Source organism: Lemur catta, chromosome 1 (genome assembly GCF_020740605.2).
Source record: "Lemur catta isolate mLemCat1 chromosome 1, mLemCat1.pri, whole genome shotgun sequence".
In the NCBI taxonomy this organism is placed as follows: domain Eukaryota; kingdom Metazoa; phylum Chordata; class Mammalia; order Primates; family Lemuridae; genus Lemur; species Lemur catta.
In genome coordinates, this window is record NC_059128.1 from 76,055,058 (window position 1) to 76,071,007 (window position 15,950).

General features: G+C 42.8%; 1 protein-coding gene across 2 annotated transcripts in view; it reads left to right on the forward strand.

Moving 5' to 3' along the window:
- The window catches only part of RTF1 (RTF1 homolog, Paf1/RNA polymerase II complex component), a 54,476-nt gene extending 40,910 nt beyond the window's left edge, over positions 1-13,566 (forward strand). For both annotated transcript variants that reach the window (XM_045537460.1, XM_045537506.1), the window contains 12 exons: positions 3,273-3,408; positions 3,885-4,062; positions 5,030-5,112; positions 7,110-7,197; positions 7,292-7,399; positions 8,021-8,098; positions 8,918-9,039; positions 9,199-9,256; positions 9,688-9,765; positions 10,225-10,320; positions 11,061-11,172; positions 11,433-13,566. In XM_045537460.1, coding sequence (XP_045393416.1) covers positions 3,273-3,408; positions 3,885-4,062; positions 5,030-5,112; positions 7,110-7,197; positions 7,292-7,399; positions 8,021-8,098; positions 8,918-9,039; positions 9,199-9,256; positions 9,688-9,765; positions 10,225-10,320; positions 11,061-11,172; positions 11,433-11,539 — 1,244 coding nt within the window. In that variant the 3' untranslated portion in view covers positions 11,540-13,566. The remainder of the gene's footprint in view (positions 1-3,272; positions 3,409-3,884; positions 4,063-5,029; positions 5,113-7,109; positions 7,198-7,291; positions 7,400-8,020; positions 8,099-8,917; positions 9,040-9,198; positions 9,257-9,687; positions 9,766-10,224; positions 10,321-11,060; positions 11,173-11,432) is intronic.
- The last annotated feature ends 2,384 nt before the right edge of the window (positions 13,567-15,950 follow it).

Here is a 15,950-nt window from a genome sequence, read left to right on the forward strand (position 1 = left end):
CACTTAATTCATTAGGAGTTACAAAGTGGTAATATTCTAATCTATCATCCTTTCTTCATTTATTACCTAGTTTGCTTCTATAAAGAGAAACTTCTTAACAGCTATTTAATTACTCCCAGGTACATTTTGAATAGGAAAGGCAGATAAATGCTTGGTTTATTTTCTTTTTATTTATCAATTTTCAAAAGAATGAAATAGTTCCTTAGCAACTTCCAATGATGACCAAGGAGGTTTACTTATTTTGAATATAATTGTGAACTCATGGTTTTTAACATACTTTTTGTGTTTTAATCCATTACACTTGTTATTATTGATACACAAAGTGTCAACTTGTTGCAGCTGAGTCCTTTTGACACAAAACCCCAGTAGTCTTTAATAGCTTCCTTGCTTTCTGGATTTGGAATTAACGATTTCTCTATGGAACCCTTGTTCCTTTTTCATGAGAAATTGTATTTAGAGACTACAATCTAGACAAAAGGAGCTCTCGTGCTACTGAGTTAGCTATTATTTCTAAGACTTTTCAGTGTACAGAGCTAGGAATTTTTTTTTTAAGGATAAAATTTATCATGAACCTCATACTGATAATTCCATTTCAAATTCAGGATGTCAGAATTTTTTTTTTAATAACAACTTCATTTAGATATGACTCATATGATACTGTTTACTCATCTAAAGTGTACATCGCACTGGGTGTTAGTATATTCACAGAGGTGTGCAATAAAACTCAGTAAACTTTAGAATATTTCATTACCCCACAAAGAAACCCCCAAACCTATCATCCACCAACCCTAGGCAGCCAGTAATCTACTTTCTTTCTTTTTTATTTTTCTTCACTAATCTACTTTATGTCTCTATAGATTTACCTATTCTGGACATTTCCTATAAATGGAATCATACAATATGCGGTCTTTTGTGTCTGTGTTCATTCACTTAGCATGTTTGCAAGGTTCATCCATGTTGTAGTATGTATTGATATTTCTTCCTTTTTATGTCTGAATAATGTTCCGTTGTATGGATATATGGGTATACAAATTTTGTTTATCCATTGACCTCTTGGTAGACATTTGAGTTGTTCTTACTTTCTGAGTAATGCTGCTGTGAACATTTGTGCAGAAGTTTTTATATGGACGTACGTTTTCATTTGTCTTGGGTATATACCTCAAAGTGGAATTGCTGGTTCATATGGTAACTAACTCTGACCTTTTGAGGAACTTCCAAACTGTTTTCCAAAGCAGCTTCACCATTTTCTGTTCCCTTCAGCAACAAATGAAGGTTTTAATTTCTTTACATTCTTACCAATATTTATTTGTCTTTTTGGTGATAGTTATCCTGTTGGGGGTGAAGTGGTATCTCATTGTGATTTGGATTTGCATTTTCCCATAGATTAGTGATTTTTAGCATTTCTTCATGCATTTATTGGCCATCTATACATCTTCTTTGGAAAAATGTCTATTCAAATTTTTTGCCCATTTCTTAGTCAGGTTGTTTGTTTTTTGTTGCTATTGTTGAGTTGAAGGAGTTCTTTATATATTCTGAATTTTATTCCCTTATTAGATAATATGACTGACAAATATTTTCTCATTCCATGGATTGGTTACCTTTTCACTCTGTTGATAGTGACCTTTGATGCACAAAAGTTTTTAATTTTGAGAAAATGTAATTTATTTTTTTTTTCTTTCATTGCCCATGCTTTTGGTATTATGTCTAAGAAATTGTCGCCAAATCCAGTGTCATGAAGCTTTTCCCTGTGATTTCATCCAAGAGTTTTATAGTTTAGCTCTTACATTTAGATCTTTCATTCATTTTGAGTTAATTTTTGTATATGGTAGATATAAGGTGAAGGTCCAACTTCACTTTTTTGGTGTATGGATATTCGGTTTTCCCAGCACCATTTGTTGAAGATTATCATTTGCTCATTGAATGGTCTTGGCTTTGTTGTCAAAAATCATAGGACTATATATGCAAGGATTTATTTCTGGGCTCTCTATTATCTTCCATGTCTGTCTTTTCAATGACTATTTTATAAAGTCACTTGTTACATTTCCTTTCTGTGTGGTTATGTCATCAAATGAATACTGTCTCATTTTGCTTTTGATGTTCAGAGATGACTTTTTATCTTGTTTTATGATTATGTGATTGTGTGTATGATTATGATTATGTGGTTCCAAAGTCAAATCTACTAAACAAAGTATATTCAAAGAAGTTTAGCTTCTATACCTTTCTATTTCACACCTTTCCACCTCCTATATTAGGCAATCATTTAAAAAAATTTTTATGTCCTTTTTTTTTAAACATAAGGACATAGATTCACCTCCTATCTTAGATTAATGGTCGCATAATCTCCACCCTGCTTTTTTTACTTAACAGTATATTCCAGAGATCAGATCACTCCTTAGGTTTTTTTGGTTTTTTGGTGTGTTTTGAGACAGGGTCTCGTCCTGTTGGCCAGGCTAGAGTATAGTGGCATGATCATAGTTCACTGCAACCTTAAACTCCTGAGCTCAAGTGATCTTCCTGCCTCAGCCTCTTGAGTAGTTGGGACTACAGGCGCATGCCACAACACATGGCTAATTTCTGTATTTTTTAGTAGACACTAATTTTTCTATTTTTAGGAGATGTGGGGTCTCGCTCTTGCTCAGGCTAGTCTCAAACTCCTGAGCTCAAGCAATCCTCCCACCTCAGCCTCCCAGGCACGAACCACCATGCCCAGCCCTGTCTGACCCTTTAAAAAACATTTTCTGACTCAGGGTGTAGTATGTCTCATTCTTTTTTTTATAGCTGCATAGTAATTCATTGGCTGGATGTACCAGAGGTGATTCAGCCACTTCCCTGTTTGTGGACATTTGGGTTATTTTCACTCTTTTGCTATTACAAGTAGTACTGCAAATTCAAAATCAAGTTTTCTTTAAAAACTCTCTACAGTCATCATGAGTTTTTCCCCCTCTTTGCTGCCCATCTTCAAGTGTCTTGAGTGCAATCAATAAAAGACACTTGTCAGGAGTGTTGGTGACCCTTTCTGTCCACTTAGTAACAGTCTTCCAGGCCCTCCCCCCTTTTTTCTGTTGGGGCCTATTGTTTGGCACCTGAATGATTTTAACGCTCTCGTTTAACTCCTCCTTTCTGTATATAGCTCAAGTTACCACAATCCAATTCTGGAGAAGATAGAGCTGTGTATTTGAGTCCTCTTCCATTTCTAGTTCTTTTTCAAGGATGAAAGATGTTTCAGTTTCTTGTTGAGAATACCTAGGTAAACATTTATCCTTTCTTTCCAGCTGAGCTCCTCGCCAAAAAACAGCCATTAAAAACCAGCGAAGTCTACTCTGATGATGAGGAGGAGGAAGAGGATGACAAGTCTAGTGAAAAGTCAGACCGCTCATCCCGAACATCGTCATCTGATGAAGAAGAGGAGTAAGCTGTTCTTGTACATTTTGGTGGTTCTTTATGGTGAAGCTAGGTATAGTTTCCAAAATCTCCCTGTTTGGGCCATTAACTTTGGGTAACATTGGTTTGTTAAACTGAGTTCCTCAGCACATCTGCCCATTCATTTATTCTGCCCCCGGCTGCTAGCCTACACCCTTGGACATTTCACCTGGCCCCGGCTGGTAGGAACCAACTTCATGTCTCTCTCAGATTGGCCTGGAGCTTTCATTTGTTGTCTCACTCTGATTGGTTATCTGGGGTGGCGGCCCTATTCAAGATAGTTCACACTGGTTTGGAACAGGATTCTAATACAGCTCTTTCCCAGTGTTTTATTTATCTCTCCTCTTAGGTTAATCACATGTACTTTGGTTGAGGTTAAGTTTTGAGAAGTTGGTATTATTTTTCTATTTTGTTCTATTTTTATGATGAACATTTTTTCCATTGCCCGCCCTTCTTCCTCACAGGAAAGAAGAGATCCCTCCAAAATCACAACCAGTTTCCTTACCTGAAGAATTGAATCGGGTTCGATTATCACGCCATAAGTTAGAACGTTGGTGTCATATGCCCTTCTTTGCTAAAACTGTCACAGGATGTTTTGTACGGATTGGCATTGGAAACCACAACAGCAAACCAGTTTACCGGGTTGGTATTTCTTTGCTTAGACAATTGTCCATGTGTTAAATATAATAATTCTGTACTGAGGGTAGGAGCTACTAAACAAAGTTGTCACTGTTCTGCCACAATTTGACTAGAAAATAGACTCCAAATGAGATGCCTGTAGAGCAGTGAGAATCTGAGGTAAGTAGAGATCATTCATGACCTAATGCCAGGAAGAATACATGGAGTCCAAGTGTCTGGTGGGTTTGGATTTAGAATAGTTTTCTCCATCTACTTTCAGTATAAAAGGGAGAAGGGAGACATCTGTGAAGTATTTGTTGGGAGTTACATAATGTGGAGGATTTGTTCATTTGAAAAATAAATGAATGAAAATTTTTCATGTTGCATACCAAGTGACTTCTAGACCAGAGAATTGTATTGAGGTTAGAAAAAACAAAAAACGTAACTCCAACCTAATAGAGATGGTTATGTTGGTTCCAGCACTGCTTCTATGGTCTGAGTAGCAGGAACGTAGCCATTTGATTTTTTTGTTGGTTTTGTTTTATTTTGTTTTTGTTTTATTTTGAGTTTTTCTGGTTTTAACATGTGTATTTATCTCTTTGTATGAAGATCTGCAGCCATGCCATGTCCTAAAAAGCTTGGCAACAGAAGCTGACCTCTGTGGTCCTCATATTTGGTTGATAAAAATCAACTTTAGAAATCCCAAGTACATGCCCTAGTATGGTAGAAATAGTGGGAGGAAAAACTTCTAATGGGCCTCACTAGGCTAACTGACTCTTCCCCTGGCACTTGCTTACCCTGGGCACAAGGCTGTCTGTGCTTGGCCATCTGAAGTCTAAGCCTAGAAAGGTGCTCAGAAACCTGGCCGCTGTGGGCTCACCTCAGCACAGGGTCACTTGTCTGCGTTCAGGTAAATAGAGGCAAAGGAAGAGTGGTGTGGAAAGCTCTGAATGAGTCTGTTTTTGATTTGAGTCTCTGTCCTTTCATTTAGGTTGCTGAGATTACGGGTGTTGTGGAAACTGCCAAAGTTTACCAGCTAGGTGGCACCAGAACAAACAAAGGGCTACAACTACGGTAAGAGACTTCTATGTCAGCTTCTGCTCCCACTTCAAACAGGCACCGCCTGTTTGGGCTGTTACGCTCTCTCAGTGTGATGCTTCTCATACAGTGAACACTATTTATGCCATCCCCACGAAGCACTTGGAGAGACACTTATATTCTATCTTTGCCTGGAGGGAAAGCAGGATATTCTCTCCTATGGGGGAACCAGGGATATGAAGCGGTAGGACAAATAGAAGGGAGATGTGGGGTTGTGAGAGACCCTCCTCCCAGGGCAAGCAGGCATTTTTTTAGCAAGCGGTCAGGGGGCTTCTGGCCCTGGCTCCATCATGCAGCTCACTCATCTCATCTTTGACGAGTCCGATGACCTTTCAGAACTTAGTCCCTCTTCAGTAAAATGAAAGTGTCATTCATTCAACAGATATTTACTGAAGGTACTATGTGCCAGGCATCACGATAAATGAGAGGACAAAATAGACATACACAAATCCTTGCCATCTTGAAGCTTGAGAATGCTAAAGACCCCTGTATAGGGAATGGAAGTAGTTTTGCCAGGATCACCCATCAAATAGCAATTAGTAGACACAGGTGTCCCCTGGCCTAATTTGGTTTCCATGGTCTCTCCATTCCCCTCTCCCGTCCCTGCCCCATCATCTCCCTTGGTCTGTTAAAAAAAGGGGGCCAGCTAGGGGTAGGGAGTGGCCCTGACAAGCAGAGTCCCCAGGAGCATGGCGCTGAGCCACTTAACTTCGCCAACACAGTGGTCAGTAGAAAGGCAGTGTTCTTCCTCTCTGGGGAATAGAGTTTGCTTGTCATTCAGACAACTATATCCTTAAATTTTTTTTAAAGAGATGGGATCTCCCTGTGTGGCCCACGCTGGGGTGCAGTGGCTGTTCACAGGTGCGATTATAACTTACTACAGCCTCAAATTGTTGGGCTCAGTGATCCTCCCACCTCAGCCTCCCGAGTAGCTGGGGCTATGGCACACACCACTGCTCCAGGCTCCATGGCATATTCTTGATGCTGATTGACTTATCAAGGATTTTATGGTACATTGACTTTTTTTTTTTTTTTTGGGGACAGAGTTTCACTTTGTTGCCCGGGCTAGAGGGAGTGCCATGGCGTCAGCCTAGCTCACAGCAACCTCAAACTCCTGGGCTTAAGCGATCCTACTGCCTCAGCCTCCCGGGTAGCTGGGACTACAGGCATGCGCCACCATGCCCAGCTAATTTTTTCTATATATATATATTTTAGTTGGCCAGATAATTTCTTTCTATTTTTAGTAGAGACGAGGTCTCGCTCAGACTGGTCTTGAGCTCCTGACCTCGAGTGATCCACCCGCCTCCGCCTCCCAGAGGGCTAGGATTACAGGTGTGAGCCACCGCGCCCAGCCTGTACATTGACTTTTGAAGCACTAAGCAAGTCCATTTGGTTTCCAGTGCTAGCTTTGTGATTTTTAACTCTGGCTGCCCATTAAAACAACCTAGGAAGTTTTTTCATTTGGTTTTGGTTTTGTTTTTTTAACTCTTGTTCCTGGTTCTTATTCCCAGAAATTCTAATTGAGTTGATCTAAGGTGGTGCTTTAGCATTGGAATTTGTATAAGTCTTCCTAGGTGACTCTAAAGAAAGAGTAGTCAGGATTGAGAACCACAGAGACAGTAGAGATAGGTAGTACACTAGTAGATTGCTTTGCTGGTACTATAGTCAACATGCACTTTCCTCCCCTCCCCCCCCTCCCTCCCTTTTCTTTTTTCTCTTCTCCTCTCCTCTCCTCTCCTCTCCTCTCCTCTCCTCTCCTCTCCTCTCCTCTCCTCTCCTCTCCTCTCCTCTCCTCTCCTCTCCTCCCCTCCCCTCCCCTCCCCTCTCCTCCCCTCCCCTCCTCTCTCCTTTCTTTTCTTTTCTTTCTTAATAATGCTGTTTATTTGAGCATCTGGGTGCAGATGGGTGGAGGCCAAAAAGGGCATCCACGGGAACATTCACATTCTTAGAGGTGCTATCTCTCTTTTACTCAGGCATGGCAATGATCAGCGCGTGTTCCGCCTAGAGTTTGTCTCAAACCAAGAATTCACTGAAAGTGAATTTATGAAATGGAAAGAAGCGGTAAGTGGCTAGACTACCTAGTAGTTGTTCGTGAACCCTGAGAGCATCTTTCCAAAATCCCTTACTAATAACCTTTTATCATGTTTTGGTCCAGATGTTTTCTGCTGGCATGCAGTTGCCTACCCTAGATGAAATCAATAAAAAGGAATTATCTATTAAAGAAGCTCTTAATTATAAATTCAATGATCAGGACATTGAAGAGGTAAGAAACCTGATACTTCAGAGCCTGGAGGCTCATTAAGAACCAGTGTTTAGAGAAGATCGTGATTTTCTTTTCTTTCCCTGTATCTTGACATTTTTAGTTATGCATAAAGAAGAGGGAATACTAATATTGCTGTGTTATTATGTATAGTTCATCAAGCTTTTCTCTGTACATTCTCACCTATAGATGAGACTACATAGATTAAAGTGTATTCAGGGTTCAGATGAGACTATGTAGACTAAAATGTACTCAGGGTTCAGGGATCTATATTCTGCTAGGCTTGGTCCTTCAAGAGTTTTCTTCCTCCAAAATATTTTGGTAAAATTCTTTGATCTCTGTTCTCTTGGACAGTGGGTAGCCTTACAGTACCAGGCCCTTGGGCTGCTGCTGTTTATTGGTGCATGTTCCTTCAGACTGTCCCAGAAGAATCTCCGTGACCCTGGAAGCAGCATAGTATCCCTTGGAATGAACTCGCTCTCTCTCTCTCTCTGGGACATGACACTGCTATAGGAAGAGCAGCCCCCTTTTAACTAGCTGCTTGTCTCCAAAATGGGCTCACTTAGCCTGTCTACAAAAATAGTTTAGGAATACCTCACTGCTGGTATCTCCTCTCTGGTACAGATTGTAAAAGAGAAAGAAAGGTTCAGAAAAGCTCCACCCAACTATGCTATGAAGAAGACCCAGCTGCTAAAGGAAAAGGTAAGGACTTGCATTCGGGCCCCCTTCCCCATCCTGTGTGGACAGGTGGAGATCAAACTTGTTCATCTTCTGCTGAGTTAGTGGTGGCAGTATTGGGAGAGAAAATTCTGGGCTCAATTATAAGCAACACAGTATGTTCTTGGCACCTGGGCAGCATTCCTTGGCCATTTTCCTTTCTATAAATTGAAACTGATCGTATTTGTTGCATTCTCCTTACTTTCTAGTCACTTTAGTTTCATGTGTAATAAAATAGACCTCAGGGTAGAATCCAGTACTGAGTCTGAACAGACAAATGACATTGTCAAGCTCAGCTGCAGCTGGTGGTTTTTCATTCTTCACACCAGGGTGGGGTGAGCCTTGTTATGGTGGTTTAGCCATATGGGACCTGGGTTTTAAGGTAAATGTTACATATCACTGCCACTAGTGGCCCAGAGCCAGGTAGCTATATGGGAAGGTGTTACTACTGTACTGTGTACTACTATAATAAAAATTGCATCTTGGCCAGGCATGGTGGCTCACACGTGTAATCCTAGCACTCTGGGAGGCTGTGGTGGGAGGACTGCTTGTGCTCAGGAGTTTGAGACTAGCCTGAGCAAGAGTTGAGACCCCGTCTCCATTTTAAAAAAAAAGAAAAGAAAAAAGAAAAAAATAAACAAAAAAAAATTATATCTTGTATTTGTAAGGTACTTCTTTGGTATTCTTTCACATCTCCTGTCATTTGTTCATCACATAAGATGTCTTACCTGTGCTGGAAGTAAGGGGACACTTGATATATAGAACCAGTTATAGCCAAGAATTCACACATCTCTCTGTGCACAGGCCATGGCTGAGGACCTGGGGGATCAGGACAAGGCCAAGCAAATCCAAGACCAGCTGAATGAGCTGGAGGAGCGGGCAGAGGCCCTGGACCGCCAGCGGACCAAGAACATATCTGCTATCAGGTGTGTTACTGAGCATGTTTTGGTTGTCCCCTATCCTTGGCCCACAGACCTTGGCCAGAATTATTAGGCAAGCCTGTGGCCGGCACACATAGCACTGCACTGACGCACAGAGCTCTGGGGTCAGGGCTTAATGGCTCCCTCCCTCCTCTTACCCCATAGTTACATCAACCAGCGGAACCGGGAGTGGAACATTGTAGAGTCTGAGAAGGCCCTGGTGGTGAGTAAGACAACTTTATCTGAATCACTGAAAAAAAAATTAATAAGATGATATGAAATCTTTTCTATATCTTGTTCAAGTTCGTTTTTTCAATTAGTGAAATAACATGTACACTTAGTGTACACATGCTCTCTCTGTGTGCCCACATACACCTATGTAATTTACTAGATCATAATGAAAAACAGAGTCTTCTGCCCTGTCTTACCCCTCCCCACCCGTAGATTCTACTGCATAGGTGTTCATTTTTATCAATTTCTACTTTTTGGTTGTTGCCCTCATAATTACTCTGATGTTCTTGAAGGGAAAAAGATAATAGACAGCTTTTTATTTTTTTCAATCCTTTGCAAAGACTCTTATTTACATGTGAGCTTATGATGAATGAGAGGAGGGGAATGGAGATGCAGTCCTGCAGTGCATGCTGTCTGTTTCAGGCTGAAAGTCACAACATGAAAAACCAACAGATGGATCCTTTTACCAGGCGGCAGTGCAAACCTACCATCGTTTCTAATGTGAGTGCCTAAAGAGGACGTCTTTAGTCAGGACCTAGATTCTAGGACATAAAATGAATTCCATTAGGAAATTAATAAAGAAGTTAAAAATAATGTTTTCTTAGCTGGGATTTGCTTGCCTTAAGCTCTTGGGCCTGGACACTTCCTTTTTTATCTTGCTATAGGGCATATAGGTAGTGAAGACCTGGCATGAATTTATAAAAACCTAGGGACTAACCACCCAACAGGGTGGGCTTACAGTGCAGCAGACATTAGGAATGTGTCCCTTAGCTAGAGCCTGGCTGGGCTGGGCTTTAAAGTTTTTAATTGCCCATTTTTTTCTGCCTTGAGGAAAACCCCACTGAGCTGCTGATGGGTTTGCTATGGTGCCTGTGATGTTAGTGTGGTAGGTGGGAAAGAATCTGGCAGTAGGACTCTGAGTGTTGAACAATCTCTAAAATAACTTATTTTCTCCCTCAGTCCAGGGACCCAGCTGTTCAAGCTGCTATCTTGGCCCAGCTGAATGCAAAATACGGTTCTGGAGTATTACCAGATGCTCCAAAGGAAATGAGCAAGGCAAGTGCGGTACCACCCTATGGCCTGCCCAGCAGGAATGCTGGCCAGGACGCCAAGCAGGCACCTTGTCTGGTTGGGGCTTGATTTACCTGGAGGAACAGGGACTCCCACTTGCAGTTCTTTCTCCATCCCAGTTGTATACAAATATAATCAGCAGCTACTGAATTTTTGTCGGAAAACTAAATCCTAAACCCAACGCCACTACTTACCTAGGGCCTTGACTGTGTGTTTGGGCAGCTGACTTCTAGCCCTCTGTGCCACATTTTCTAATATGTAAAATGGTGATAATACTGTTTACCCTACCTACGTCACAGGATAATTAGGAGGAGAAGTTGACATGTAAAGATCAGATGTTGTAAAGTGAAAGCCCTTTGAAAATGAAAATGGTAAATTTAGAAGCAGTTTTCTGCCTAAGTTAGGACTTTTCTTGTATAGCCTAAACTGTCCCAGGAATTCCTGAAATCTTGGGTCAAAAGGTGGCCTGTTGTCTTAAGCCCACCTTTTCTACCCGCATCCCACAGACACAAGCCTGCCCTCTCCTCTTTGCTTTTAGCCTTCAGAAGAGAACGCTCTTTGTCCGTGGCCTTGCCTGTCCTCCCTCTGAGAGAAGGAATCACAAAAGGGCCTTAATAGGAAAATCTAATGAACTTGAGCAAGAGCTTTTACCATTAGTGGCTGCTGCTTCTAAAAATCCACTTGCATTTATGCTCTTATAATTAGTTTTCCTCTTCACATTGCAGGGTCAGGGCAAGGATAAAGATTTGAATTCTAAATCAGCCAGTGACCTCTCAGAAGACCTGTTCAAAGTACATGATTTTGATGTGAAGATTGATTTACAAGTTCCTAGCTCAGGTAAGTGAAGGTGTGGGCCTGGTGAGGGCCAAGGACCAGATAGATCCTTGGCTGTCTCGGGCACCAAGGAGGCCTGATTTTAGGGAAGAAGTTAGGGTGTCTGCTCATCAGAATATATAGAGGCCAGGGTAAAACAGGCTGCAGGTATGTTTTCAGCGAGGACAGGACTGCAGTCAGAAAGGCTCCCTGAAGGAGTGACGCACAAGACTAAAAGGACTTTGTAGGTATTTGAGGTGGCAATTTGCTCTTCTTTCCCACAGAATCCAAGGCTTTGGCCATCACCTCCAAGGCTCCGCCAGCCAAGGATGGGGCTCCAAGGAGATCTCTGAACTTGGAAGACTATAAGAAACGACGGGGGCTTATTTGAGTGCACCCAGCCTGCTGCTTCTGACCCTGCATGCCCCATCACAGTGACCCACCTTTCCTCTTTTCCTTTGATTTGCCCTTTTTGGGCTGGAGCAGCAGTAGAACTGGGAAGAGACTCTAAACTGCCAGTCATCTGTAATATAAACCATTTGCTGTATAGATCTCCCTTGTCTACACACCATCTCCCACCAGCCCCCCGGGCCCCACCCAGGGTGGATCTGGGCTCTCTTGGGCTTTCTTCATGTCTTTAGATTTGTGTTTGCCTTTTGTTTTTTTTTTTAACCAGCACAGTTCATTGGCCACTCTGCACACATTCAGTATTACCATGGAGCTGGGATTCTTGCTGGAGCCCTTGGTGGCAATAGCAGCAGCACTGGGCAGTCCCCTCTGCAGACTGCCTTGGACCCAACCATTGAACATTGGCACCTGACCCTTGTGGAGGGAGCAGGGATTGGGCACCTGCAGTCCTCCTTCCTCACTCCTCATCTTTCTCTTCTTCCTGCCTCTGTGGAAGAGGGGCTTTCAAAAACCAATTTAGTTTCCAAAAAGTGTACATTTGTGGGGAGGGTGGGGGTCTAATTTGAGAGAGAGAGAGAGAAAGAGAGAGAGTGTGTATGTATGTGTATGTAAGTGTGTGGATTTTTTTATCATTTTTTTAAAATGCAGTACTCTTTGTATCAGTCTGTCATGGGTCTATGGCTGTTTCAGATTTTTTTCAGCTGTACTTGAGCATCTGAAACTGCAAGAAAGAAACTCATTAAATGTGATTCTTCTTACTAAACAGGCCTGACTGCTGTAGCTGTGTAACTTCCCCTCCCTCCCTCCTCTTCCCCATCACTTCCCATCTTGGAGAAAATTCCCCAGTTTAGCCCCCTGCCCTGCAGGCTGTGTCCTGGAAGGTGGGAGGGAAGCTTAGGGCCAGGTCCCAGGGAGGGCAGTGAAGGTGTCTTGCTCACCCCGTGGCTACAGCCCACAGCTTCTTGGCTAAACATAGGATATGTCTTTTTCTCACCCAGTGTACCTGTCTCTTCCTAGTGATTCTGTTTTGCTGTTTTGGCAAGAATAACATTTTGTTTTTAAGAGAAATTAGTCATCATGAATGTGGAGAGCAAACACAAAATGATATAGGTTGCAAATGTTACAAGCATGTGCAGTTTCGTGTGTATGTATACATATATATATATGGTAAGCATATATATTGTTGTGCAGCTAGGGCGAAGCCAGCAAAGGGGTGTGTATGTCTTTATGAAATGTTTGAAAAGAGATAAGCTGACTGCTTGATAATCATTCTCAGGTGTAAAGCTCCAAGTGTAAATAAGAGTGGCATTTAACAAATCTTTTCAGAACAAAGTACAGCTGACTATATATACCAAGAACTAAGCTAAAGAAACAGCTGAGAGCTGCCGCTTTCCACAAGAGGGAGAGGAATCTACAAGCTCTGCTTTGTGTTTCTTCACCCTACTTTTGTATAAGGAAGGGGGTGATGGGAAATCATGGAGTTAAGTTGTATTTAAACATAAAAATGAACTTGGTAACTCTTCTGGGTTTAGTAGAGCCTCAGTGTTGCTTTAACTTAGTTTACATTTTTTTATTTTTAAAAAAAGCAGCAATGGATGGTTTTAAAGTATTGTGATTGTGTAAAATTGACAAATATGACTGTAACACAGCTATGTGGTAGCTGTGACACAGTTCAGTCGGGCAAAGGAGTGGTGATGGACTCATTAAAATCATATATACTTGAATAGTCCATTGACCAGAACTCTTTATAGACTATTGTGTAAATGTGGAATCACAGACTGTTAAACATTGCCTGGACTCCGGCAGAGTCCTGGAGCTGCTGGGACCTCTCCTATCATGAAGACCTTGGACTTTTTTCTTTCTGGTTTTAAAAGACATAAAATTATAGAATCCAGATAATTTGCTGGAGTCATTCTGATCCACCATGTAGATCTGTATTTAGTATCGTTTGGATTTGGAGAAGTGTCAATTACATTATGGCTGTGTAATAAAATTTTTATTAAAACTGCATCACACTGTAGCCACTTTGCCACTACATCTCCACATGCAGCGCTGAAACCATTCTGAGATGCCAAAGCACAGAGCAGGGAGAAAAGCCAACCAAAGAAGACTGGAAGTTAACTCACCACCTGAGTGACCTACTTGGTGATTGAGATCAAGACTAAGGACTTGTCTCCAGTCTCAGCTGAGGCAGGGCCTGTGAACCAAGATTCGGCCAGGTGTAAGACATTGGCTTTGTCCCACCAGCTCTGGGTTCTTGGTGGTTCACAGTGTTTCTTGTGCTGGGGAATTGCTTCAGTGGGCCCTGCCTTCCCACCAATGTGGTTTCAATGTTGAAGGGTACAGCACCCAAGATTGTTTTTTGTATATTTTTCAGTTCATTCCAAGAAGCAAAAAGGCCAGTGTCCATATGCCATAGGTCTGTCTTGCTTCTGACAAGTTCAGGGAAAGTGTACTGCCTGCAACTTCCCATCAAAAATAATGTTTTTGTTTCTGTGAAGTCCTGACTTGTCAATCAAAACTGTACAGAGATTTGTAAATAAACTTTATGCCATTTTGACAAGGGGATCAGATTTAGTGTTAGGATTGCATCCTGAGGGGCAACTCTCAAAGCCATGTTTTGGAAGTCCAAAAGGACCTCTCTCACTCCTTCCTTCCCCTTCTCTTCCCTCTATATCCCCCAAAGTGAAAGTGGCTGTTTTTTTGTTTTGTTTTGTTTTGTTTTGTTTAAGACAGAGTCTCAGAGCCCAGGTTAGAGTGCTGTGGCTTCAGCCTAGCTCACAGAAACCTCAAACTGCTGGGCTCAAGCAATCCTGCCTCAGCCTCCCAAGTAATTGGGACTATAGGCATGTGCCACCATGCACGGCAAATTTCTTTCTATTTTTAGTAGAGACAGGGTCTTGCTCTTGCTCAGGCTGGTCTCAAACTCCTGACCTCAAGTGACCCTCCCACCTGGACCTCCCAGAGTGCTAAGATTACAGGCCTGAGCCACCACACCCCACCCAAAAGTGGCTGTTGTTAACTCTAGCAGCCTGGTTCCCCAGAAGCCTCTCTGGTAGAGTAGTTGCCTAGACCAGGGTAACCTCCAATTCTGGTTTACTTCGTATCTTAGTAACAGACTAACAAGCCTTAACAGAGATAGATAGGCCCTATACACTGCCTAACTCTGGTCCTTCCAACATTGATTGGCCTAGGCACAGTTCCTTTGCTCTCCTGTTTCCTGCCTATCATGAGTGTGAAGGGGCAGCTCCAGGGGCTGTGAGTGTGGCTATGGAGGAAATGATGTCCTTTCTTCAGGCTCAGAAGCTGGGGAGATCTGTAAGAGCTCCCCACCCTCAGTGCCCAAAGCTATGTCTCAAAACTCTTTCTGACCATATTTTTTTCTTTCTTTTTTTTTTAAGACAGGAAACTCGCTCTGTCACCCAGCAGGAATGCAGTGGCATCATCATAGCTCACTGCAGCCTTGAACTCCTGGGGTCAGGCAATCCTCCTGCCTCTGCCTCCTAAAGTGCAAGGATTATAGGCCTGAGCCACAACGCCCAGTCTCTGACCATATTTTAGCTAGGAAGCAAGAAGATCCTGGAAATGTAGGAGCCAGGTCCAACCAAGACTGCCTCTGGTGTTGAAGAGGTGAGTGCCCAGCTTACCCCACAAATGGTGCAATCAGGTTTTCTCCAGCCCCCTATCATTCCCACTACCTGATAGTTGGGAGCGGTGGGCCCGAGAGAGCAGGGATTCTTGGGCAGATGACAAGAAAACTTGCTTATCTCTCAGTACCCACTTGCTGTGGAGCAGCCACTTGCTACCTGTCTCTGGGAAGCAAGCTAGCTGGTTACCTGGGGCACAAGTGGAGGGGAGAAGGGTACTGGGTTGGTCAACTTTTATTTCCCTGGCCAGGCTTCTCCAGGAGGGGAGACTGTTTTGGGTGACTATGGGTGGCTGCGTTCCAGCAGCTCTAGGAAGCCATTGACCCCAGCTCAGATTTTTTTTCCCAGATTTCCTGGACTAAAGGGGGCTGCTGAGCTCCTTTGGTGGGGTGTGTATGCGTTGGGAGGCTGGGGAGGTAGAGGGCTAGGGGGAATGGCAGTGCTAAGGGAGGGCCAGAAGGCAGCCTATCTTCTCTATGAGCTTCCACAGGCCAGCCCCAGTGCCTCACCTGGAGCAGAACCTGGAAATGGAGTTTCTTGGCCAGCGTAGGGGCTTAGCCACTGGAGCACAGGCAGCTGTAGGGCTTCCGGACTTTCTACAGACCTGAGGGAGAACACAAGGTCCCCAGGTAGATGTAGGGTTCATATCCCAGCTCCACCACCTACTACCTAGGGCTATGCCATTAACTCCTCTGAGCCACAAATTCCCCCTCTTTAAAAAAAAAAAATAACCCGTCAGGATCATGT